The 25,039-nt window shown below is 48.8% G+C and overlaps 1 protein-coding gene across 1 annotated transcript; it reads left to right on the top strand.

Annotated features, from left to right (window-relative positions):
• Positions 1-1,798: 1,798 nt before the first annotated feature.
• LOC122376313 (protein transport protein Sec24A-like) lies at positions 1,799-24,784 on the top strand (the record flags this gene model as incomplete). The annotated part of the gene is made up of 19 exons (XM_043356118.1): positions 1,799-2,007; positions 3,301-3,371; positions 4,533-4,835; positions 6,562-6,669; positions 9,093-9,871; positions 10,313-10,498; positions 10,971-11,059; positions 11,510-11,612; positions 12,062-12,188; positions 13,080-13,189; positions 16,502-16,639; positions 17,016-17,109; positions 18,085-18,242; positions 18,999-19,095; positions 21,684-21,812; positions 22,506-22,662; positions 23,217-23,392; positions 23,643-23,753; positions 24,597-24,784. Coding segments are annotated over exons 2-19 (3,117 nt in total), but the record flags the coding sequence as incomplete, so codon positions are not given.
• Positions 24,785-25,039: the final 255 nt, after the last annotated feature.

The following is a 25,039-nucleotide window of genomic DNA, read 5'->3' as shown; positions in this document are numbered from 1 at the left end:
CTCGGAGCCGGAGCCGGAGCCGTATTGACATTTCACCCGGAGCCGGAGCCGGAGCTGGAGCCGATTTTTTCTCCGGAGCCGGAGCCGGAGCCGGAGCCGTCTGAAATTTCCACGGCTCCGCATCCCTGCCCACAAGTGCACATATGACGGCCACCCACCGGTGACATTTGAAGGCCCCACACCGGCGACTCTGAGGGCCCCATCGGCGTCTGAGTCCGTGCCGGTCTCTAAAGACGACCTCACGGGGTTTCTGAAGGTACCACCGGCATCTGATGGCCCTTTGCCGGCCTCTGAGGGCCCGTCGCCGGTATCTGGAGCCCCCTGCCGGCTTGTTAAGGGTACGCGTTATCAGCTCTAAGGGTCAGACACTCGTGTACGACGGACCCACACCAGTGTCTCTGCAGTCAGCAACTTAACGTCTTTTTTCGCCCTTCTTCTTAAGACTAACTTTTCTTTTCTTTACATTTTTATTTCATGCATTGTAAATTGCGTAATTGTTTTATTTTTAGTAGTGAAAGACTGCGGAACCAATTATTTTCCTCAAGCAGAGTTAGTGGGAGTTGTTGAGGGACAAAATAATTGGGGGTGCTGACTGGAACATTTGGGGGTGCCCGGAAAACCATTGGGGGTGCTCATTTGAGCATTGGGGGTGCTGCAGCACCCCCAAAAGTATACAAATCGACACCCATGCAATGAGGGGCTATGTGGATATCTAGAGGGGCGGCACCATTATATTAGTGGGTTCCTCCGACACTTCGAAGGGCGTCACTGACACTATAAGGGGCGGCGCCAACACTTTAAGGGGCGGCAGCATCATTTTGAGGGGCGCCATCGACTCGTTGGCGGGCAGCACCATCACATTCAGGGGCGCCACCGGCCCTTTGAGGGCGGCACCATCACATTGAGGGGCGCCACCGATACTGAAAGGGGCGGCATCATCTTCTTGAGGGGCGGTATCATTACATTGAGGGGCTCCACAGATGCTTAGAAGGGCGGCACCATTACATTGAGTGGGACTACTAACAGATTTAGGGGCGGCACTGTCACATTGAGTTGTGGGATCATCACTTTCTATAGACGGCTGCTTCACTTTAAGAGGCGGCATTATCATTTCGGAGGGCAGCAGCCTCACTATGAATGACGGCACCTAGCCTGCATGTGCGTGCTGCATCCTAGAGGGGGCGGCAACTGGGTCGGCAAACGGCTGTCACTGGGTCGGCATTCTCCGTGACTGGGTCGGCAATTGCCGACCCAGTTAACATGTTAAAATACGCCCTGGTGTGATATACACAGGAGTAGTGTATTGTGTAAATCACACCCGGGTGAGGTTTACACTACAGTGCGATGCATTATGTAAATCTCACCGTGGTGTGATATACACGCGTCCTTATGATATATGTTATTGAGAAGAATATGAAAGGCGTTAGAACGTAATTTTGGTATTCGACGCGTTGATTTATTCTATTAAAAATGAATAATGACTCAAAATAGGACTACGACCAGCTAAGTCTCCTAAACACAAATCATTTTAGCTAAGGCTCATGATGCTGGTACTGCTTTTGAACATATTTGATGCCATTGTTTTTCTTCGAAAAGTTTCCTCACCAAAATTTCTTTGGCTAATTTTCGAGATAAAGCTCTGTCAAATCGCATAAAAGAGAGAATACAGCATATTTGTGAGGGACTCTTTTTAAAGGCAGGGTTGTTTATCATTTAAAACCACCAAACAGGCAGATATTTCGATCTTTTCTTTCTGACTTTGCGGAATGTAGATATCACTTGCCACGTAATAAAATCTGCGCATGCGCGAGAGCATGCATCAACAAAATACGATTCTGGCGCAGAAATTCCTATCATGGAATTTGCTTGAAAAAATATTAAAAAATTTCTGTTCGTGAATTTGTTTCCTTATTTGCGTACTTTGAGCCTAAAATACACAAAACAGTAATTTTTGCTCTGACGTTTTGCTGGTAGAAGCAACGGTAGAAGCAGTTTCATCAAAGACCGGTAGGCTTCCCCGTCATCATCATGGTTACATCATTTTATTTCCATGTAAATGCCTGGCGGGGATTGTGACTGATTTGTGAATTTTTATCGAATTGTCATTTATGACATCCTCAAAGTAACGGGCAACAGGACAAGGATGCATTGCTGATGTATTTTATTTGTAGCCAGGCAGTGGTTTCTAGCATACCTGTAACGTGTTTGTTTTTGTTACATTGTCATTGTGTGAGTTGTGCCCTTTTCTGAAAAAAAAATTATTAATAACTATGTTTGGGATATTTAATAACATTCAGGGTCAGTTTATTACCTGATACCTGATATTTGGTGATCATTGAAGGCACTAGGATTGTGTGGTGGTTCTGTCGTAGAGAGCTCGGGTAGCGTCAACAGTCTTCACTATTGTGGAGCGATGAAGGCATAGTTCGTCGAGTGCTTGTCCAGCCAGTTCTTGAAAACATTTGTCGATGGCTAGCAGACAATTTCCTCTGGTAGAGCGTTCCAGTCCGACACAACTTGGGTGGCGAAGTGGTTGCGTGCCGGACGCGGCTGACTGCTGGCTTCTTGGCGACCTTCAGTCGGAACTTATTGAACAAATAGTGTTTCGAAACTTTCTTAGAGATGCAGTCCTTTACTCCAAAAACAGTTGGGGAAACTACGAGGAGCCAAACAAAAATTGGATCAGCCAATTGAACGGCTGGAGTGGGCAGGGCGATGACCATGTATGGTTATAAAATCAGACAACTTCATCTTTTCAAAGTATTTAATGTATTCAGACTGAATAGCTGCTTGACAAGCTGACAGGCCAGGCCATGAGTAGGGAAAAACCACCAGACTTCACTGACAAAGCTGGAAATCCTCAATAAAGAAGGCCTGAAAACTACCAATAAATTCAGAAACTAGCCCTCTTGCAGTATCAAATTGTTGACAAAGGACAGGTTCCCCACACGCACCTCGTATCTCTGATTCTTTGATTCTCTGATTCTTTCTTATTCTCTCTGATCTCTCTGAGTCTCTCAGTGTGACATTCTAGAGCAATGCCACACCAGAGCTAGTCTGTTCGGTCGCTGTTTATTTATCAGCATGCTGTTGGTTTTCCCCATATAAGGAAGCTATTGCTGGCACTTCTTGGCCTCTCATTGATCAAATGAATATGCCACTTGAATTCGACCAATGAGGAGCCAAGAAGCAGCAGCATGCTCGCGCCTGCTGATAAAAAGCTGAGACCAAATAGCGCCCAGTATTGATCATAAAATCAGTGAGTAGTCACTGAGAAATGACTACCCATTTCTTTCTCAGATTTACCATGCAGCCAGCACCGGTTCGACCGCCAGGAGGTCCACCTCGGACACCACTGACACCGTCACCAGGTGAGACGTCTTGCTCTTATCAGTTGGTGTTGTATGATGGCCAAATGTTGATCGTTTATTGGTGTTAAAGGGACCCTCCCACCTTCAAAAAAGTTTATGAATTGGCATGAAAATGATGTCGCTCGGTTCAGAAAGAGCGAAAACGAATATCTACCAAATTTCACCGAAAAATATTCACCGGTTTTCAAGATATTAGACTTTTACTTTTGTTTACTTTTTTGAGATCTCCGCTGTTTCTAGCGACTTTATTTTAGAAGTGCGGCGTTTGCGGCAGATGCTGCGCGCAAATAGCATATACCACCGCGTGCTACAAAACGTTTTAGTCAAACATTTAAAAATCGTTAGATATCTGCGCTGACGTCACACATTCAGAGGGGTATTCCTAAGCATTAGCCCCTCTGAATCAAAATGCTGCAATTTTGAAATTCAATATTTCCGATTTAAGGCATTTCTCGATGTTGTGAGTGCCGAAACCGGTAATTGTGAGCCAGGGACCCCATTTTGGCTATCTCAACTCAAATCTAATGTTAAGGTGGGAGGGTCCCTTTAATGTTGGTTTTTGAATTTACTCCGAATCTTTTGATGTGAAGGATTCACAAGGACAGAGCCCCCGCTAAGCAAAGCTTTTTGTGTTGGCCCTGACCTCTACCCTCCGATCGCGCAATTCCGGTTCTATGGCAGAATTTTAAGTCCAAAGTCTAACGTGCGCAGGCGCACATAGCCGCGCACGGCCGGTCCCGTCACTGACTTCGCCTGGCTACGGCCTGCCACCAACTGCAACCATACCTGTCAGGATGCCCATAAATGTCAAGCGCCCGTCGCGCTTCGAACCCGGACTGTTATAACCGGGAACGCGTGCTCTCACGCTCTACCAACTGAGCTACGGGACCGGCAGACATTATAAGACATTTTAAGAAAAGGTTTGAATTATTACTGTACTCCTTTCTTTCTTCTTTCATTACCTGTTCATGCCATTTGGGTGTGATCCTATAAATGGTCACTTAGTTCTTAAATTCTTCACTGTCTTAGAGATACTGACTGCTTGGCCTGGGTTATTTGCATCGGCGTTTACCACAGTGATATTGTCCATAGTTAACTACCTAACCATTTTAATGCAACTAATGACCAAGCTAACACCCCTGTCTCTCTTTTCATCCACAGCTCCGGTTTCGGGAATGCAGACTCCGCTTCGTCCTCCTGGTATACCTCCTGGCCAGTCCCCTGGTCTGACTCCTGGGGCTCGACCCCCTCCCATGCCTCCCGGAATGACTCCCTCCCCGGGAATGCCTCCCCGACCAGGTCTCCCTCCCGGGGCACCATTCCGACATCCCCTCCCTCCTGGAGTGGCAGCGGGGCAGCAGTTTAGACCGGTATCGAGCGCACCACCTTCGGGTTGGGCAGCGCCCCCCGCCCCCGGCGGCTCTTCTGCTGCTGGTGCTGCTGCCCAGACGCCGACTTCGATAGGTGAGTGCTACAACTGGGGAAGGGGGGGGGGGGTGAGTGAGTGAGTGAGTGAGTGAGTGAGTGAGTGAGTGAGTGAGTGAGTGAGTGAGTGAGTGTATGGGGTGTGAGGAAGAGAGGGAGAGTGTGGCTATGAATTAATGGATTAGACGATCTAGTGAAAGAATGAATGAGTGAACGAACGAACGAACGAACGAACGAACGAACGAACGAACGAACGAACGAATGAATGAATGAATGAATGAATGAATGAATGAATGAATGAATGAATGAATGAATGAATGAATGAGTGAATGACGAGGAAAAGAAGGAAGGGTTAAATGGATGCATGTATTAGGCGAATTGATGTTTGAATGAATGAATTAATGAATGATCCATTATCAATCAATCAAAGAAAGGAAATGACTGAATGAATATGAGAATAAATGGTGAATGAGGTGAGTGAATAAATGATTGCCTGAATTGGATGACTTCTTGAGTGGAGGAATAAGTGAATGAATGAATGAATGGATGAATAAATGGAAGAAACAGCGAATGGGGGAGGGGGCTGGGGGGGAGGTGTCGCATGAAAGAAAGCATGCTGCTGATTTTCCATTGTGATTGCAACATCCGGTTTACTGTTAACGGCCCGGGTGGAATGACTTAGCGCTCAGAACCGTTTCTGGGAGTCTCTTTCCTAGAGTTTCTCGGCCTAGCCCCGTGAGCGACGCTGAACGTATTCGTGCTGACTGTCATACATAACTTGGGTGACACTTATTTTGTGTGAGGTGTGGGGTTAGATTAGACCCTTGGCTGGTACGCTGCGTTGCCCGTGTCCATCCCGTTAGGACGGTAATGTCTCAGTGGGGAATGTCGCTAAACTCGCCGTGATTGCGGTACACAGCAGAGTTGGTGTTATATAATACTGAACGAGGCCGGTGTAAATAAATTTTCAAGACCGAGGTCCTTGCTGGATTTTTGAACGAGGCCGAAGGCCGAGTTCAAAAATCAGTAAGGACTGAGGTCTTGAAAATTTATCACCGGCCGAGTTTGGTATGTTTTTTACTGTATGCCAACGATAAATTTATTTTCTGGACCGAAGCTCTTAGCCGGCTTAGGAACGAGACCATCCCAAAATGTTGGCTTAAGTGCATTCTGGTAATGCATTTTTGACCGTGGTCAATTTGCTTACACCAGTTATTACCACACCCCTCTGGCTAATGTATTTGAATAGGCCAGGCATACAGTAAACGTTTTGTACGATTGCGATACTGCATGCTCTCCAAAACGATTATCCCGTGTCACTCAAGTCTCAAACGATCACTTCAGAAAAGTACGCTCCTATTAGGTTGATTAAAACTTAGAGCATAATCTTTCTCGATTTTTTTTTTCAAGAGGGGGAGGGGGCATTTCAGTCAAGTGAGACCATTTCAGGGATGTGTGATGCTAGGGCAAAGTAATCAGCGTCGCTGGTGGTCTGGGCTACCGAGCTTTCTCGATGGAAAGTCCACCCAGCCTCGCAGTCGGTCACCTCGTGAGCCTGTGCTGGTGGAACTTGCTCACATCGGATGATAATGACCGCCCATCCGGGAAATGTTCTTTGGATTTCTTGGATTTCACTTATTGAATAATCAATATGGGATCACCGTTCCGTGACATTACATGTGTCATCAAATGCCGTGGATAAGATAGTTCGGTATTTTATCAGAATGGGCCCTGATTTCACCGGAAACGGTCTCTTTTTCGACAGCACCGCCAAGACCAGCTGGTGCTGCCATCTCTGGAGCGCCACTGGTACCCCAGCCTCCGGGATCGGTCGCTGGTGGCGCCAGTGTCGGCGCACCGCCTAGTTCAACTGGTGAGTAGAACTGAAAAGGTTTTCAGATGATATCTTAGTTCTTTTTTACCCATTTATGTCGTTTAGTTGCATTCTTCAAACACAAAGAGCTGGATGGCGTTTCTTCAGCCTGGAGCGACTTTTTATTAGCAATCGCGCATCTTCTCGTCTTTTTCAGCAAGAGACTCATTTTTACGTTATGCTATTGCTATAATTATGATCCTTTTCTCTAATGATGGTCGGTTTTCGACAAGACACGTGCTAATCGACGAGAGACAGGTGTTCTGTTGCCTACTGGTCACTTCCAATCATCATTTCTCACGGTCTCAGGACGGAATCTGCGACTTCCGCTGAACACTTCCGGTGTCGCTTCCGGTTCCCACGGTGGGCTGACTCCAACTCCCAGTGATTCCGGTACACAGGAGAGAAATATCACACGTTTTATACACTCCTCACCAGACCTCACATTTCACAGTGCACCTGTTCTTTGCACATATGCTGAAGTGTTTACACAATCCACACGTGTGGACGTGAGATGCACAAAGCACATTGCACATGACACATTTACACGCACTAAGCGCCGCGCACAAAATCATGCGATTTGGAACATGTAAATTGTACAGTATACGCACGCTAAACATTTCTTTATTACTAATTTACTTTCAATACTTTTTGTTTTGTATTGGACAGCTAAAATTCGTCTGTCTGCTGTTAGCCAAATAGATTAGTTAGTTATGGCTGGGGAATCACTTTGAAGCTTCTTTCGTTCGGCTTTTTCAGCCTTTGATGCTTTTTCGAATTTCGAACTTTCGAATTTCCTGCATGTTGAGTGGCAGGCTGCTTCAACTACTTACGTGCCATTCATCTGCTAGAAAACTTGCACTGGAGGACTCGTACCATATCTGACTTTCATTAGCATCGTTGTGAAATATTATCATCTGTGCTTCAGTAGATCCTCAGAAGATGTTCAGGTACAGGTCAGAAGCTGTTGTTTTGTCATCCAACGTTTTTCTTTCTAAAGTTATTTTGCATTCATCGGTTATTCGTTCGCTACTGACATTACCTAATAGGATACCAATTACCTTATGAATGAGTGAATGCTGAATGAAAGCTGACACACTGTCATACACATAGACACCATGCAATTATACTAATGGTGTCATATGCTCGTATCTACCGCCGTGCTAATATGAAGTGCCGTGGCCGGTACAGGGGCATCATCAACTCGCTCTTCGCGTGGACCGACCCCCGTGGCCACTCCGAGACTGGACTTCATGGAGCGGCAGCCACCACTGAATGCTGATAGTGGGTGTCATATATACTGATATATACTGGCATATACTGACATATACTGATAACTATATACTGACATATAGTGACATAATGACATACTGACACTCCGAGACTGGACTTCATGGAGCGGCAGCCGCCACTGAGCGCTGATAGTGGGTGTATTATATACTGACGCATACTGACATATACTGACATACTGACACTGACACTCCGAGACTGGACTTAATGGAGCGACAGCCGCCACTGAGCGCTGATAGTGGGTGTCATACTGACATATGCTGGCATAATGACAGATACTGACATTCTGACGTAAACTGACATATACTGACATACTGACATCTACTGACATACTGCATTGACGAACCGACACTGATAATGACACAATCACACTGATGCTGATATAATCACTGACACTGACACAAACAGACTGAATACTGACATATTTACTGACATACTGGCACTGACACACTGACATCTTGACATACTGAAACTGACACACGGACAAGACGCACTGGCTGGCACTGACAACCCTGGTTTGCATTGCTGCTCCATCACTTGTTTGCAGTGAAAACCACTTTCTGAAGCTCGAACCGAGCTTCACAGCCTAACTTGTCCCTGCACCTGTAACCCCCGCCCCTCCAACCGCGAATATGTCATTGGGCTCACACGTCTGCGTGTGTGTTTCGTATGCGGAGTTTTGTCTGCGTGGGCCCGCATCTGATTGCGTGTGCGCACTGCACACACATGTGTATGCCTACGTGGGCGTAGGGGTGTGCTTGTGTGCACATTTTTACACATGTTTCTATACCTGTAATTGTATGCTGGTGTGCGCTCCGCGATGTGAGTTTGCTTGTGGTGGAATGTTTACATGCCGTTGTATGTGTTCTTGCACACCTCTGTGTATGATCGTATATTGCGTGTCTGCGCAATTACGCACCCTTTTTGTGTTTCTGTGTACGCCAGTGTTTGTGAATGCGAGTGTTTGGGACACACCCTTTTCTTGTATTTGTGCACACTGGTGTCTGTCTGTTTGTCTTTACTCACATGTTTGTTTTACGTTTGTTGCGTGCACTTCTTTCTGCCTCTGTCTCCATATAACAATTATACATGCCCACTGTTAGCTAACTCTCTGTTTTGTTTATTCCCCACAGGTCCTGGAGGACAGTTCAACACATCTCCATTCCGACCTCTGGCCCCTGGTCCCGCTGTCCCCGGTGGTCCTCCGGTCCGCAGTCCGGCGGTCCCTGGTCCTCCCATGCCCAGTCCGTCAGTCTCGAGACCACCAGGTTCTGGTCCTCAGGTTCCTGGACCGCCTGGTCCCATACCTGGACCGCCCGGCCCTCCGTCTGGTCTTGGTCTCTCTGGTCCTGGTCTCTCTAGACCACCTGGTCCCATGCCTGGTCCTCCGTCTACTCAAGGAGGAGCTGGGGATCCACTCAGACCTCCTGGCCCCAACCAACGGCCTGCCCCGCCCACTTCAGCCTATGCTCCGCCCACTTCGGCTTATGGACCGCCTACTTCGGCATATGCCCCGCCCACTTCTGCTTATAGACAACCCGCAACCTCAGCGTTTGGCCCTCCGACGTCATCATTTGGACCTCCGACATCATCTTATGGACCTCCAACGTCATCCTATGGGCCTCCGACGTCATCGATTGGTCCACCTACGTCATCATTTGGACCTCCGACGTCATCAATTGGTCCACCTACGTCATACGCCCCGCCCACCACTGGCAACATCCAACCACCGACGCGTTCTCCGCTGATGGCTCCGCCCACATCAGCTGCCGGCCAATCAGCGCCGCCGGCGCCGTCCGCTCCACCAATGGGAGGCGGCGCTGGTCCGATGGCTCCGCCCCCGATGTCAAATGGAGCTGTGAACGGGGGAGGAACTCCGGGACCGGCTGGACAGAGGCGCTACCCGGTACAGGTAAGAAGGAAGAAGGATGGAGGGGAGAGGGAGAGGCAGGGAGAGGAGCAGGGATCAATGGGGAGGGGTAGAGCAATTATCAGGGAGGGAGAGGAGAGGGATTGGGGAGTTTAGTGATTAGAGAATGAGGAGTCAAAAGAGATGGACGAATAAGGGAAATGGAGGTAAGAGACAGAAGGGATTAGGGAGAAATTAGAAACTAATGGGGGTAGAGGGATAAGGGAGCAAAGGAGGTAAGAAACAGAGGGATAATCAGAGGAGAATGTCTAAGGTATAACTATGGAGAGGGGCTGATGGCCGGGGAATGTTTAATTAATCAGTAAGGGGGATATGCACAGGTACAGTGATGAGTAATCAGAGTGTGCGGAGGTTAAAGTTCATATGAATCAACACTCCCACATGACACCCACGTGACACCTCCCCCTCCCCCCTCTTCCACAGCCGGTGTTCGGCGGTGGCGCTCCCCCACCACCCCCAGTTAACGGAGCAGCCGCTCTGGCCGGGCAGATGGGCCAAATGGGACTGGGAGGCCCTCAGCAACAGCCAGGAGGCAGACAGACAGCCCATAATGTCATCTCGGGAGGATTCAACAGGCTGTGGGGAACAGAATCGGTCGACCTCATGCAGGTACGGGTTCGAATCTCACCGCGCGGTGAGAGTTTTTGTGGTGTTTTGTTGGGAGTATGAATGTCTTTGGGTCATTATTTAAATATTTTGTTTGCTGATGAGGAGTATAATGACGATATGACATGAGTTTTAGAGTTTTAGACAGAAGAGTCATGGTCAGAAGTTGTTACTTTTGGAGCAGATATCTAAACAAATTGTAAATTTGCTTATATGACTACCGGCTAATGTTGTGCCGCTACCTATCTGGCTTCCTACGCACTAGAAATACATATGCCAAAAATGCCACCTTGGAATCATATTTTATAGAATCATTTCCTGATTCCCAGAGGCCAGAATTATACTGAGTAGATAGCCATCCGTGTGTTCTGTTTGCGTGTTCCTTTGTGTGCTGACTGCGTTTGCGCGTGTATGTGTTTGCGTGTTCACTGTTCCTTTGTATGCTGACTGGGTTTGTACGTGTTTGTATCTGCAGCAGCGGCACATTCTGCCTCCGGGGCCTCTGGAGCCACCCAAGGTCGTTCTGCCGCAGGAGCATCTCAACAACAGCAACGTCAAGCCAGAGTGAGTGCTCCGTCCGGTGAGCGTGGGTTCGATTCCCAGGGATGACTCGAACTTTTAGCGAATATTGCGACGTGGATTGGTGGTTTAGAGTGGGTTTGATTCCCGACGACGGCACCAGCTTGTTTGGAATATACCAAAAGCATTATTCATGTAAGGATGATTCGACTGGGCTCGGTTCTCAGGAATGACAGGAGATCGTTGGATCGTGAGCTGGATTCCCAACGATGGCACGACTTCTATCGTATATTATAACCACATTTATGGGTATCGGGCTCAAGTTTCGATGACAGCACGAGTTTTTACAGATCTAAGTTTTGAGCTTTAAAACAGACCAATTTAGAAGATCGATTGTATTGCCGTTTCAGCGTTACCAGCCTTTTATCGTACCACAGTTCTGTCTTTATTTATCCACCACTCACTGACTTCGTGTAACACCACCTTTTCCCCCAGCCTGTTCCGCTGCACCTTGACGCGTGTTCCGGAGACGTCCAGCGTCCTCCAGAAGTCGCGGCTGCCGTTCGGCATCGTCATCCACCCGTTCAAGGACCTGCCGGTGAGGTTGCAAAAGGACTTGGAACGGGGCGCGGGGGTGGCGTGTTTTGTGGTATATCAAGTAGAATGAAATGGGCTGTGTTTTGTTGTGTTTTGTTTCATTATACTGTGTTGTGTTGTGTTGTGTTGTGTTGTGTTGTGTTGTATTGTGTTGTATTGTGTTGTGTTGTGTTTGCATTGTATTCTATTAAGTTTTGCTGTAGCAACACGGATTGCTTAGCAGAACAGAAAACACGTGATTGATTAATTGGAAAAGATTTTTAAACGGTTACAGTGTTTGTTGATACTTTACGCAGTGATAAAGGTTCTATGAACAAAAAGTTGTTTGTCTATTTGAAAGTCAAACGGTAGTATGTATTCTGAATGCATTTGTAGTTATTTATTTTTATTAACATCAACATCTGACCCTGATAACTCACTGACATTTCTCGGCCCCTTTCTTTTCCGCAGTCTCTACCGGTGATCCAGTGTAACACAATAGTGCGGTGCCGCTCCTGTCGGACTTACATCAATCCATTTGTGTACTTCATCGACCAGAGGAGGTGGAAGTGCAACCTCTGCTACAGAGCGAACGACCGTAAGTAGAGGAGGGGAGAGGGAGGTAAGGCTGAAACAGACTCTTTCCGCGTTCAGGAAATCGCATGCGAGAGCCTATTCAAATACATTTTAATTATTCCCGCATCAATCGGATGCGGGAGGTGCGTGCGATTGATGCGCGCGTGCTTCCATGTATTTGAATAGGCTCTCGCATGCGCGGATTTCCTGACAGTGGGAAGAGTCTGTTTCAGGCTTTAGTGTTGCTTTAGTGAATGAGTGGGACGGCTTCCTGCCGAGATTTTGAGGGAAAATTGGTGGATAATAATGCGTTTACTGGTCGAATCCCACATGGTGTGCGTTGGAGTTTTTGTAATCACATCCACTAGACATTTGATTAGCCCGGGTAAGATTAATGTGAACAGTCAATGGTGCAGATATTGCGGGCCTCATTGCGCTAAAGGAGATATTGAGGGAAGGATGGGTGAAATGCGTCCAATGAACCCTCACGAGTCACGAGGTGTGCGTAACTTATCTTTTAACTCTTTTGACGGTATCATCCCCTCATTGACCATACACTCTTTTGACTTTTGACCTGGACCCAACACGTTTTGGCTATTGAACTTTGACCTTGACTGAGCTATTATTGATCATACTCCTTTGACCCTCCATCGGGCCTCCACCCTTGTGACCATTGACCTAGGCACCTTGACTGTTAACCATTGGCACGTCATGGACTGTTAACCGTTGGCACATTGACTATTAACAATTGGCCGTTGGCCGTTAACTTTGACTGATTTTTAGCCATTGGTTCATTGTTTGTTAACCATTGGCCGTTGGCCGTTAACATTGACTGTTAGCCATTGGTACATTGTCTGTTAACCATTGGCCCTCACCCTCTGACCTGTAACCTGTAACCTGTTTGTGCCGCCAGTACCGGAGGAGTTTCAGTATGACCCGGTCAGTAAGACCTACGGAGACCCCAGCCGGCGGCCCGAGTGCAAGTCGTCCACCATAGAGTTCATCGCGCCGTCTGAATACATGGTAAGATCGACCTTATTGAATGGTCAGAGTGGTAGGGGCGATTTTGGTATTCAGGGTGCGTGGTAAAATCGACCTTATTGCTCTGCAAGAGTAGTAGAGGTGGTTTGTGTATTTGGGAGCAGGGCTGCGGAGTCGATGAATTTTCATTGACTCCGACTCCGACTCCAGCTTCCAAAAACCCAACTCCGACTCCGACTCCGGGCAGAACTATCGACTCCGATCGACTCCAACCCCGACTCCAACTCCGCAGTCCCCAGCCCTGCCACCTGTCTGCGGAGTCGATTGATTTTTGGGTGACTCCGACTCCGACTTCGGTTCCGGTTTCCAAAATTGACTCCGACTCCGACTCCGGTCAGAACTGTTAACTCCGACCGACTCCAACTCCGACTCCGACTCCGCTGCCCTGTTTGGGAGTGTTGTTAGATCGACTGCATTGTGTCTCTAGGCCGGTGCACGGACTGTTCCCCTCGCCAGTCCATTCGTGTAATGCGTGGTTCACACCGGATCCGTAATGACGCCGTAACCGTTACGGACGTAATGAGCTAGAGATTTCTCAAGATTCCCCAAGCATTGTGACTTTTGTAGACGAAGTTGAAATGTGGCAACCAGTCGCCGTAAACTGGCAGCGTCCACCGTACTCGTTACGGAACGTAACAGAAGTTGGGAAAATTGAACTTTTCGGCTCGACCGGCCGCCGTAATGACTTTTATCGACATGTATCTCCAAAACGGTTTGACTGTTTGATGAGCGGTCTTCTTTGGGGAGGGGCTGCATCCTTTCTACCCTGAACTGTGCTATTGATATCACTCATGAGTGCCTGTTACAGCACGTGTCACGTGCGACGAGAGAGGTTCCAAAAGAGCTCGTCATAGCATAACTCGGGAACGGCTGAATAGAAACGGTTCAATATTTGTTTGTTGTTTTGGCTGGGTGCACACTACACATCCCGTGACCTTAGGACGATTTCGAATTGCCTCAGCGCGTGCGCACGTGCGCACCCCTTTTTCACATCTCGGGATTGGCTGTGCCAATCGCGCCCATATTTGGTATGCTGAATGACATCATGTTTATATGCTAATTGCACAGGTTGACAAAAGCATTGATCTGCACGTGCGCACGTGCGTGCCCCTTTTTCATATCTGGGGATCGGCTGGGCCGATCGCGTTCATATTTGGTGTGCTGAATGACACCATGTACATATGAAGATTGAACAGATCGGCAAAGGCATTGGTCTGCACGTGCGCGCGTGCGTACCCCTTTTTGGCATCTTGGGATCGGCTGGGCCGATAGCGCTCATATTAAGTATGCTGAATGACACCAAGTTTATTTGCAGATTGCACAGGTCAGCAAAGCATTGATCTGCACGTGCGCACGTGCGCACCCCTTTTTCATATTTGGGGATCGGCTGGGCCGAAAGTGCTTATATCAAGTATGCTGAATGATAACATGCTTATATGTAGAATTCACAAGTCGGCAAAGGTATTGATCGGCACGTGCGCACGTGCGCACCCCTTTTTCATATCTCGGGATTGGCTGGGCCGATAACGCTCACATTTGGACTTTGGTATGCTGAATGACACCACGCATATAAAGTATGCAGAGTGCAAAGGTCAGCGAGAGTATTGGTCGGCCCATGCGCACGTGCCCACCCCTTCTCACATGTTGCGATTGATTGGGCTGGTCTGGGTAGCGGGTAGCGGTCTGCTCGTGTGCAAGTGCGGACCTTTCTACTTGAAAAAAAAATCGTATCAACTCGCCGACTGATTTTTAGGCATTATTTCATGTAGGTATGCCTTCAGTATGTCACAACCTACGTTGTATCTCTTGAGTGACGTACCTAAAATTCATGTTCCGTAATTACATTTCACTCGTTTATTTAAAGATAACATTTCCTTCGTAGGCCTAGCCTAGCCCTAATCATGTAGGTACTCGTATGTTACAGGTCAAGTTAAAAGTCCACAAAATAAATTCCAATACATAGATTCTCGTGCCACGTCTTTTATGCAGTTCTGAGTCAACTTCGCTGCCCATATTGCCCCTGCTAGACTTGATGCTTGGACGGACACTGCACTGCCTCTTCGCAAGCCAATTGAGCGAACTGTACGATGCGTACGTTGATCTTGCCCATGGATAGCAGCGTTTCACGAGTGTAGAAAATGAACTTCAGCGTTGACCAGCATAGGCATGTTTTCTTGTTTATGCCAAAAAGGATAAAAGATTCTCTGTATAGTATCATGCCCACAATTGTAGTTAATTAACAATGATATGCCTCCATACAAATATAAACCACTACGCAAAAGTGATAAGAATAGATTTAAAAAGAAGAGGGCAAAACCAATTAAAATTCTGACGCACCGATATTAAGAAACAGCTCTTAGCTTTAGCCCATTTTTCGATTGCTTGTAAGCAAAATAGTTTTGGCGCACTTGATTCGAAGGACGGCGCTAAACATGGCAATTCCCGGTGCACACCGAATCCGTAACGAATACGGCGTTACGTCGCCAAAAAATCGAACTACGCATGCGCGTTGCATTGTGCCCTCCACTTTCAAGATATTATTTAATCGCCGACGTATTCATTACGGCACGTAACGGTCATTACGGATCCGGTGTGAACCACGCATAAGCCCACACCCCTCCTAATGCTCTATTTCTCCCTGTTCCGGCAGCCTCAGCCATCGTGCTATCTGTCCCCCCAACATTTTCCCAGGTCCGAGCGCTCTTGTCCCGCCGTCTGCTGTCGTCAAATTCCCCTCACACTTCTCTCACAGTCCCCCAAAATTCCCCTAACATTCATATAACATTCCCCCAGGTGCTAGCCCACTTAGCCTTTATGCTGCCACCTAACATTCATCCATCTTTTCCGTAGGTCCAGCCGCTGCAGCCGTCCTGCTATCTGTTCCCGGACTATCATGCTTCTAGCATTCCCTTACTTTCCCCCAGGTCCCGCCGTCGGAGACGTCGTATTGCCATTTCCCTAACATTTCCCTAACATTCCCCTAACATTCCCCACGTCTTCCCCAGGTGCGGCCGCCGCAGCCGTCCTGGCTACCTGTTTGCCCTAGCATTCCCCCTATCCCTCAGGTGCGGCTGGCTTAGCCCTTAGGTAACCCCTCCCATAATATTCCCCTAACATTCCCTTAACAATCTCCCACGTCTTCCTCTAGGTGCGGCCGCCGCAGCCGTCCTGCTACCTGTTTGCCCTGGACGTACCTCTAACATTCCCCTAACACTCCCCCACTTGTCCCCCAGGTGTGGCCACCGCAGCCGTCCTGCTCTCTGTTCCCCTAACGTTTCCCCAACTTGTCCCCAGGTGCGGCCGCCGCAGCCGTCGTGCTACCTGTTTGCCCTGGACGTGAGTCGGGCAGCCGTGGAGTCGGGTTACCTCCGTGTGTTCTGTGATACTCTACTGGATGAGCTGGACAGACTACCGGGAGATTCACGGACTCAGGTGAGTTTGGGGAATTAAAGAGTTGGGAATGGGCTTAGGTGTGAAGGTTGGGGTGATATGAGTGTATATGATAATGGGTGAAAGATGAGTGTTCTAAGGTGCTCGGCTGTTTGCAATATGCCAGTGGTTGGTTAGGTGCGAGTCGTGAGTGTTGATATGGAGTTGTTTGGGAGTAAGTGGTGAGTTTTAGTGAGCTAAACGCGAGATAGGTGTGGGGTTATGGTGTGTTCTAAAAGGTAATGGTGAGCTCCATAAAGTGCTGGTGAGCTCCGTAAGATATCGGTGCGTATAGTGCAAGTTCACTGTCAACTAGGCGTGGTGCGTCGAATGAGTCGATGTCTCTGACGTCTTCCCATTCCCCTTCTTCTTCCACCAGATCGGCTTCATCACGTTCGACGACAGCGTCCACTTCTACGACCTCTCCGAGGGTCTGACCCAGCCGAGGATGATGGTCGTCGGGGACGTGGACGGTAGGTGATCGTAACTGCTACAGACTCACAAAGGCCAAACTCACAACTTCGAATTGATATAGGCGCACTAAGTCCAAAATCATAACGTCCACTTTAAATCTGAGGGACTCACCTAGCCAAGGGTGATGGTGGTCGGTGATGTGGACGGTAGGTGATCGTAGCTGCTACAGACCGTTTGTCTACATGTTTATTGTTTATCATGGTTTACTACTCAAAAAGTCCAAAATCATATCCACTTCCTACTGTGTCATTTTATACGTGTTTGCAGTGCAGCTGTTTCCGCCATGCGAAATAACCCTTATTGTTTGGCCCAGTTTTTCAAACGTTTATCGACACACACGTTGTTCTCATTTGGCAAACCTCAGTGAGCGACCCGGCCTTACACTCATGTGACTCTTTTCTCAGACGTGTTTCACGATTTCCTGGTGACAGTCTGATAAACCTAGCCGAGTCACGTGACTTAACACTCACGTATCTCTTTCCTCAGACTTGTTCCCGCCCTTCCCTGACTCTGTTGGCTCACCTTAGCTAGTCACGTGACCTAACTCCCATGCATCTTCTCTGTTCTCAGACGTGTTCCCGCCCTCTCCGGACGGCCTGATAGTAAACCTAGCCGAGTCACGTGACCCACCTCCAATATATCTTTTTTCAGACGTGTTTCCGCCGTGTCCTAACTTCCTACTGGTAAACCTGGCCGAGTCACGTGACCTAACTCCCATATATTTTTTTCAGACGTGTTTCTGCCGTCTCCTAACTTCCTACTGGTAAACCTGGCCGAGTCACGTGACCTAACTCCCATGTATGTCTTTTCTCAGACGTGTTCCCGCCCTTCCCTGACTGTTAGCTCACCTTAGCTAGTCACGTGACCTTATTCTCATGTATCTCTTTTTTCAGACGTGTTCCCGCCCTCCCCTGACTCTGTTGGCTCATGTTAGCTAGTCACGTGACCTAACTCCCATGTATCTCTTTTCTCAGACGTGTTTCCACCCTCCCCGGACGGCCTGCTGGTGAACCTGAACGAGTCACGTGACCTAGTACAGGACCTGCTCACCCAGCTACCGGAGTGGTTTGCTGGGAACCACAATACCCGGAGCTGTCTGGGAGCGGCGCTGCAGGCTGCATACAAACTGGTGGTGAGTGTTAAGGAGGAATAGGGAGGGGATAAACTAGTGGTCAGTTATTGGGTAGGAAGGGGAGGGTATACACTTGCGGTCAGTTAAAATTTTGGGGAAGGAAGGGGAGGGTATAAACTACTTGCCAGTCTTTGGTGATGAAGGGTAGGGTATCCGGTATAAACTTATAGTGGTCAGTCTTTGGGTGCGAAATGGAGCGTGTAAAATAATAGTGGTCTTTGGGTAGGAAGGGAGGGTATAAACTAGTGGTAGTGGTCAGTCTTCGGGAAGGAAGAAGAGTACTGGAAGGTCGAAGGGTATAAACTTGGGTAAAAGGATATAAACAGATTAAAAGGGAAGCATGAGGGTCTAGACTAGTGTTTAGTGTCTGGGGGAAGTGGGAAGCGTAAACTAGTGGTAATTCTTTGGAGAGGGAAGGGAGTTTCAGGAGGTCGAAGCGGGAAGTATAAACTGCTGTGCATTCTTTGGGGAGGAAAAGGGAAGTGTGTAAACTGGTGGTCAGTTGTGGGAAAAAAGGAGCTGAATCTTAACTGTTTAAAAGCACCTGCTGCTGATATATGAACGAATCTTCAGGTGGGTTTCGATGTGGGCGTTTGGTGTAGAACTTGTCTAAACATGCTACCGCCTACCTACTCTAGTGGAAGCACGGAAAGAGATCGAGTGTAATTTCAGCTTCTCACCAGCTCGTAGAAGTCGAGTGTAATTTCACATTCTCTCCCCAGCTCGTATAACTAACTATCGTCTCCCCTCCGACAGTACCCAGTCGGCGGTCGGATCACTGCTGTCCTGGCGTCCCTGCCGTCACACGGACCGGGAGCTCTGACCGCCAGAGAGGACCCCAACAACCGGGCAGGTAAGATAACAGGGGATAGCGAGAGAGGACCCCAACAACCGGGCAGGTAAGATAACAGGGGATAGCGAGAGAGGACCCCAACAACCGGGCAGGTAAGATAACAGGGGATAGCGAGAGAGGACCCCAACAACCGGGCAGGTGAGATTAGAGGGATAGCGAGACTCCCAACAACCGAGCAGGTGAGATTAAGAGCTCTGACGGCCAGAGAGGACCCCAACAACCGGGCAGGTGAGGCATTAATAACGAGAGAGATCCATCAACAGAGCAGGTAAGATTACAGGGGATAGCGAGAGGAGCCCAACAACCGAGCAGGTAAGATAACAGAGGAGCAGCGAGAGAGACTCCAACAACCGAGCAGGTAAGAATAGAGTTCAGACCGCGAGATAGGACCAAAAAGGTAGGTCAGGTAAGACAATAAATCAGGGATAGATAGATAGATAGATATATTTACAACACATCCACAGTGAAACGTGGCTTTTCGGTGTTGCACGTCAAACATTGGTTCATCACAATAGGTTGGTTCATCACATTGGTTCATCCCCACTCCAATCATTCGGCGGCCAGTTGTTTCATATGTACTGTACATTCACACACACACGAGTCGGCATTTGTGCAGCCTATAGGCATTTAAACATGATGTTGTCTTGACAGTATGTCGCGTTTCAGGTGGTGTCGGTAACGACGACAGTCTGTGGGAACGTTGGTTGCATTGTATTGTGTGACGCCACGATAACACAGCCTGCGTCTTCCAGCCTCTGTTTTTATATGAGGCACGGACAGACTGCTGGCGCCTCTAGTGTCGTAAGTGTGTCGCTGGTTCGCGGGCGGTCCTATCGTTCGGTGGATACTTTCTGGTAGGCCGGTCTTAACTATTGACTGCACCATGCTGACGGTGTGGTGCTCAACTAACTGTCGAGCATTTATCCATCCAAGCTGTTGAACGACATCCGAGATGTGATCCCTGCGCTTTCTACCGCTCACGACTCGCGCGCCAAAGTTAATGATCTTTTGAATTCGCGTAAGCTGGGAAGATCCGCTCGACCCGTACACTGAGATGCAATAGCGTACAGCTGACAGCACTAGAGCCTGTACGAGGGCTGCGAGAGTTGGGCTCGGAATGACGTTTCTCGCCGTGGATAGTGAGATCACCATGCCTGTACATTTGCCTATGAGAGCGTCGACATGGGAGTGATAGTTCAAGTGTTGGTCGATCGTAACTCCTAGGTCCTTCACGGTCGTCGAGCTGTGAATCGGGGAGCCATTGAAGGTAATGGTCACAGCAGCTACGCTTCTGAGCATTGCCTGGGTACCAAGCACAATCAGCTGTGTTTTCTTTTCATTGACCTTCATGCGATGATGACAGAACCATTGGAACAGAGTTTCAAGTGCATTTTCAAGCCTCGCTATCAGCTGTGGTAATTCCCGTTTCCTGCCGGTCACTAGTACTTGTACATCATCGGCATACTGAACGACGGTAACGCCTTCATTGACATACAGTCCGAGATCGTTCGAGAAAAGAGTGTACAGGATACAACTCATTGAGCCGCCTGGTACACACCGATCGAGTTTGGTCTGGTTACCGACTTTATGACTGTGCTGCCGATTCCTCGAATCATGACTTGTTGGGTGTGTCCTGTTAGGTAGTTACTGAACCAGTCAGTGTCAATTCCGTATGTTTGTAGTTTGTTCAGTAGAGTTTCATGAGGTACCACGTCGAAGCACTTTGATTGGTCAAGCAGGGCTAGAATGGATATTTCTCCCTTATCCATGGCCATCAGGGCGTTGTCGGTTATCACGCCGAGTGCCGTCTCTGTTGAGTGCAGCCTGCGATAGCCATGCTGATGGGGTGATAGAAGGTGGTTCGTCTCAAGATATCCAGTTAGCTGTTGCTGGACTATCTTTTCGACAAGCTTCATAATCGCTGGCAGTATTGATATCGGGCGGGTGTCAGCGGGGGTTCTGGCTATTTTCCCTTTCGGTATCGGTATGACCAGAGCGTGTTTCCATGATGCTGGTACTTGACCTGTATGGAGGCTGGAGTTGACCACATCGAGCAGGACATCTGCAACGCCTGACGAGAATCGCTGTAGCATGTCGATGCTTATTCCATCGTTGCCGGTGGATGATGACGTCTTCATCGAGAGCAATGTTCCGAGCAGAGTGTCAAGGTCAATGGGCTGAGCTTTGAACGTGCTGGTAGTTACCCTGGGAAGTCTCGTTTCAACTTCTGCATTGGGCAGAGGTACGCTCGCTGCTGTGGCGGCTCCCCCCAGAACCCGGATGTGTTCTTGTTCGTATATTTCATGTTAAGAGCGCCCAACATTTCCCGATGAAGACTCAAACAAGCATTTACATATGTGTAACTTGCCGTTGTGTGTCATTCAAGATCTTTAGATGACTTATTTGACGTCATTGAACGCCATACTTCTAAGCATGCGCAACCAATGGGGGACAAATGCGTATTTTTATCGTAAATGACGTGACAGAAGTCGTCGTAGTGTAGTACGCACACGACTTCACTACACCGCGGCAGCGCCATTTTCATGTACCTACATGTTATTACAGAACCCGTTTTCCACCACCCGCAGGTCAGTCGTCGCCCCACCTGGGCCCGGCCACTGACTTCTACAAGAAGCTGGCCCTGGAGTGTTCCTCACAGCAGGTGGCTGTGGACCTGTTCTCTGTGGCGGCAACCTACACCGATCTGGCAACTCTGAGTGAGTAAGGGGGGTTATCTGGCAACTGAGGAGGGGGGACGTTGTGGGGTGGTGGTTTTTAGTATGATTGCTGTGTAATTGTCACTTTGGTTTTGGCAGGTTCTATGGTTAGAGAGTCAGGCATGGCAGGGTCATGCTCTTTAGTCTTCATGTCAGCATTGCCCATGATTATAATGATGGAGTTATGTCGGCTGGTTCAAGTGTGGTTTAACGCTTAGCATTGTGTAGGAACTTTGATGAAAAACATTTCTAGTGGCTGAAACGCTTACAATGTATAAAAAATATGCCTCAGATATCCCTGGAAACGGCAAGCAGTGTTTGTTGTGGTCAACAGGAGTGAATGAACTTACTTAAATTTTGACTGACTCATCTCTGTACATTTTTTACGTCGCACACCTATGGCGAAACCGGCAAATTCTTACTTTCTTTCCCGCCCCATTACTCCCCTACTCTCTCTCTCTCTCCCCCCCCTCTCTCTCTCTCTCTCTCTCTCTCTCTCCTTTTTCTCTCTCCTTCTCTCTTTCACATCTACTATCCATCTCTTTCCCTCTTCCTTATGCTCTTTTTCACTCTTTATCTCACTCTGATTTTGTCTCTCTCCTCTCTCTCTCTCTCTCTCTCTCTATCTCTCTCTCTATCTCTCCCTCTCTCTCTCTCTCTCTCTACCCCCTCTAACCCCCTCTCTCTCCCCAGGTGGCGTCAGCCAGTTCTCGGGTGGCTCTGTGCACTACTACCCCGGGGTCCATACCCAGCTCAACCCAGCTCAGACGGAGGCGTTTGAACGCGGACTGAGGAGATATCTCACCAGGAAGATCGGGTTCGAGGCGGTCATGAGGATAAGGTGTACTCGGTAAGAGAGAGGGGAGAGGGGGTGGGTGGGGGAGCGAGAGAGAGCAAGGGAGAGGGAGAGATAGAGAGAGAGAGCGAGAGAGAGAGAGAGAGAGAGAGAGAGAGAGAGAGGAGAGAGGAGAGAGGGGGTGGGGTGGGGGAGTGAGGGAGGGAGGATGGGTATGAAAGGAAGACAGACTTTGAAAATGCACAATATATTTGTTTTCTGTAGCTGTTTTCTGAAATGCTCTCCTTCTACTTTGATATGTCTTCGTTACGTCCCGACCCTCGTAACGTAACCTCTTTCCTCTCTATCCTCTATTACATAATAAAGTAATGCTAACGTTGTACTGCCTTCCCCGCTGTCTTATCCTCCTGCTTTCACCTTCTCTCTTCTGACCAATTTCTAGTACCTATATCGTTATGGGCGCCGATAACCACTAACTGTCCGGGCGTCCCCCTCCCCCTTAAGTCATCGTCACTGACACCATCTCTGAGAACATTTTTACGCTCACAAAATCCCCTCTTACCCCTCTCTAACCCCTTTATAACCTCCGTCTCCCCTCTTTATTACAGCGGTCTGGCGATGCACACATTCCACGGCAACTTCTTCGTCCGTTCCACGGACCTCCTCTCCCTGCCTAATGTCAGCCCGGACGCCGGGTTCGGGATCCAGGTCTCGGTGGAGGAAGCTCTCAGCGACACCCATACGGCGTGCTTCCAGGCGGCGCTACTCTACACTTCGAGCAAGGGTAGGAGGGGGTGGGGAGAGTACACGTCGAGCACAGGTAGGAGGTAGGGGGAGTGGGGAGGAAGGAAATGGGAAGTGAATATGGTAGATAGATGGGTACTACAGGGGATATTTTTGAATATTTGGAATGGATAATGAAAATTTAGATGTGGATCACCGTGGTGGGGAAAAGCCTGTTGTGTTGTAGTTTTGATGTCGTAGTTTAGTTGTATCGTACACTCTAACTCCCTCTCTCCCTCCTGTTCCCTCAGGAGAGCGCCGTATTCGCGTTCACACGCTCTGCCTCCCTGTGACACCCAACATGCACGAGGTCATCCAGGGAGCCGATCAGGAGGCCGTCACCAGTCTGCTCGCCAAAATGGGTTAGTCTGGGCAGGGGTCTGGCGAGGATTTGTTAGTAGGTCTGCTGGCCAAAATGGGTTAGTATGGGGCAGGAGTCTGGCTAGGATTTGTTAGTAGGTGTGCTTACCAAGAGTTGGTATGGGGCGAGGCAGGGGCCAAAGTGGGTAGTTTAGGCTAGACAAGACATGATGCTTACCAGGATGTACTTTGTCGGTCTGCTCGGCAGAATTGAATGATTTTAGGTGAGTCAGGGCGCTGTACAGATGCTTAACGAGTCCTCTGAAGAATATTGTAAAAAGCGAGACAGGGATCTGACCAGCATGTATTTTAACCGTAATATATTAGTTTACGACGAGCTAGAGCAGGGTGGGCAAAGTCCGGCCCGCGGGCCGGATGCGGCCCGCCAAGCTCCGGCGTCCGGCCCGTGGCCTGGATAGGCAGCCAGCATTGCAATCCGGCCCGCGAGACCTATGATTCCTAGTGTGTGTGTGCATTTTACCTAAGCAGACTTGATTTTTAGTATGGTTGTCAAGGGTCAAAAGTCATTCGTTTGTAAGTGTAACTATAGGTATTTGTCTCTGTCATGAGCCAGTCATTGCCCGTCGTTGGTCAGTCGCGTCATAGCAACATAGCATCCATTTTAGTCATTGACAAACGAAGCTCTGGCGAGCTTAGCACTCCGGCCCCCCAGTTGCTCACAAATGCAACACCCGGCCCGCGCTCCCAAAAGTTTGCCCGCCCCTGAGCTAGAGGAACCTGCTCAGATAGGTATTGTATCAGTCTGCTCAGCGCTCGCCAAGTTGGGTGCCTGTCTGTCTGTCTTAGTTGACCTGCAACTAACTCCCCCCCCCCTCTCTCCTCAGCCGTGGACCGGTGCCTCTCGTCCTCTCTCCCGGACGCTCGGGAGGCCGTCGTGAATGCCGTGATCGACTCTCTGGGAGCGTACCGAGCTACTCTGAGCTCTCCCGGGCCGGGATTGGAGGCGCCGAGGTCCCTGCAGCTGCTGCCACTGTTCGCGCTGGCGCTGATCAAACATCCGGCCTTCAGGTGGGTTTGGGGGGAGGAGGGAGAGAGAGAGAGAGAGAGAGAGAGAGAGAGAGAGAGAGAGAGAGAGAGAGAGAGAGAGAGAGAGAGAGAGAGAGGGAGGGAGGGAGGGAGGGAGGGAGGGAGGGAGGGAGAGGGAGGTAGATTAGAGAAGAGATGTGGAGTTCGGGAAATTCGGTGATAGAAACTCCTGCGTGAAGGTTTGGGAAATTTTTGGAAGCTTGAACGATGCAGCTACGAGACCACAGCATCGTTGCTTGAC

This window comes from Amphibalanus amphitrite, unplaced genomic scaffold, assembly GCF_019059575.1.
Source record: "Amphibalanus amphitrite isolate SeventyFive unplaced genomic scaffold, NRLGWU_Aamphi_draft 002096F_arrow, whole genome shotgun sequence".
In the NCBI taxonomy this organism is placed as follows: Eukaryota; Metazoa; Arthropoda; class Thecostraca; order Balanomorpha; family Balanidae; genus Amphibalanus; species Amphibalanus amphitrite.
Note: the sequence above shows the minus strand (reverse complement) of the source record. Positions and strands in the feature narration are given on the sequence as shown.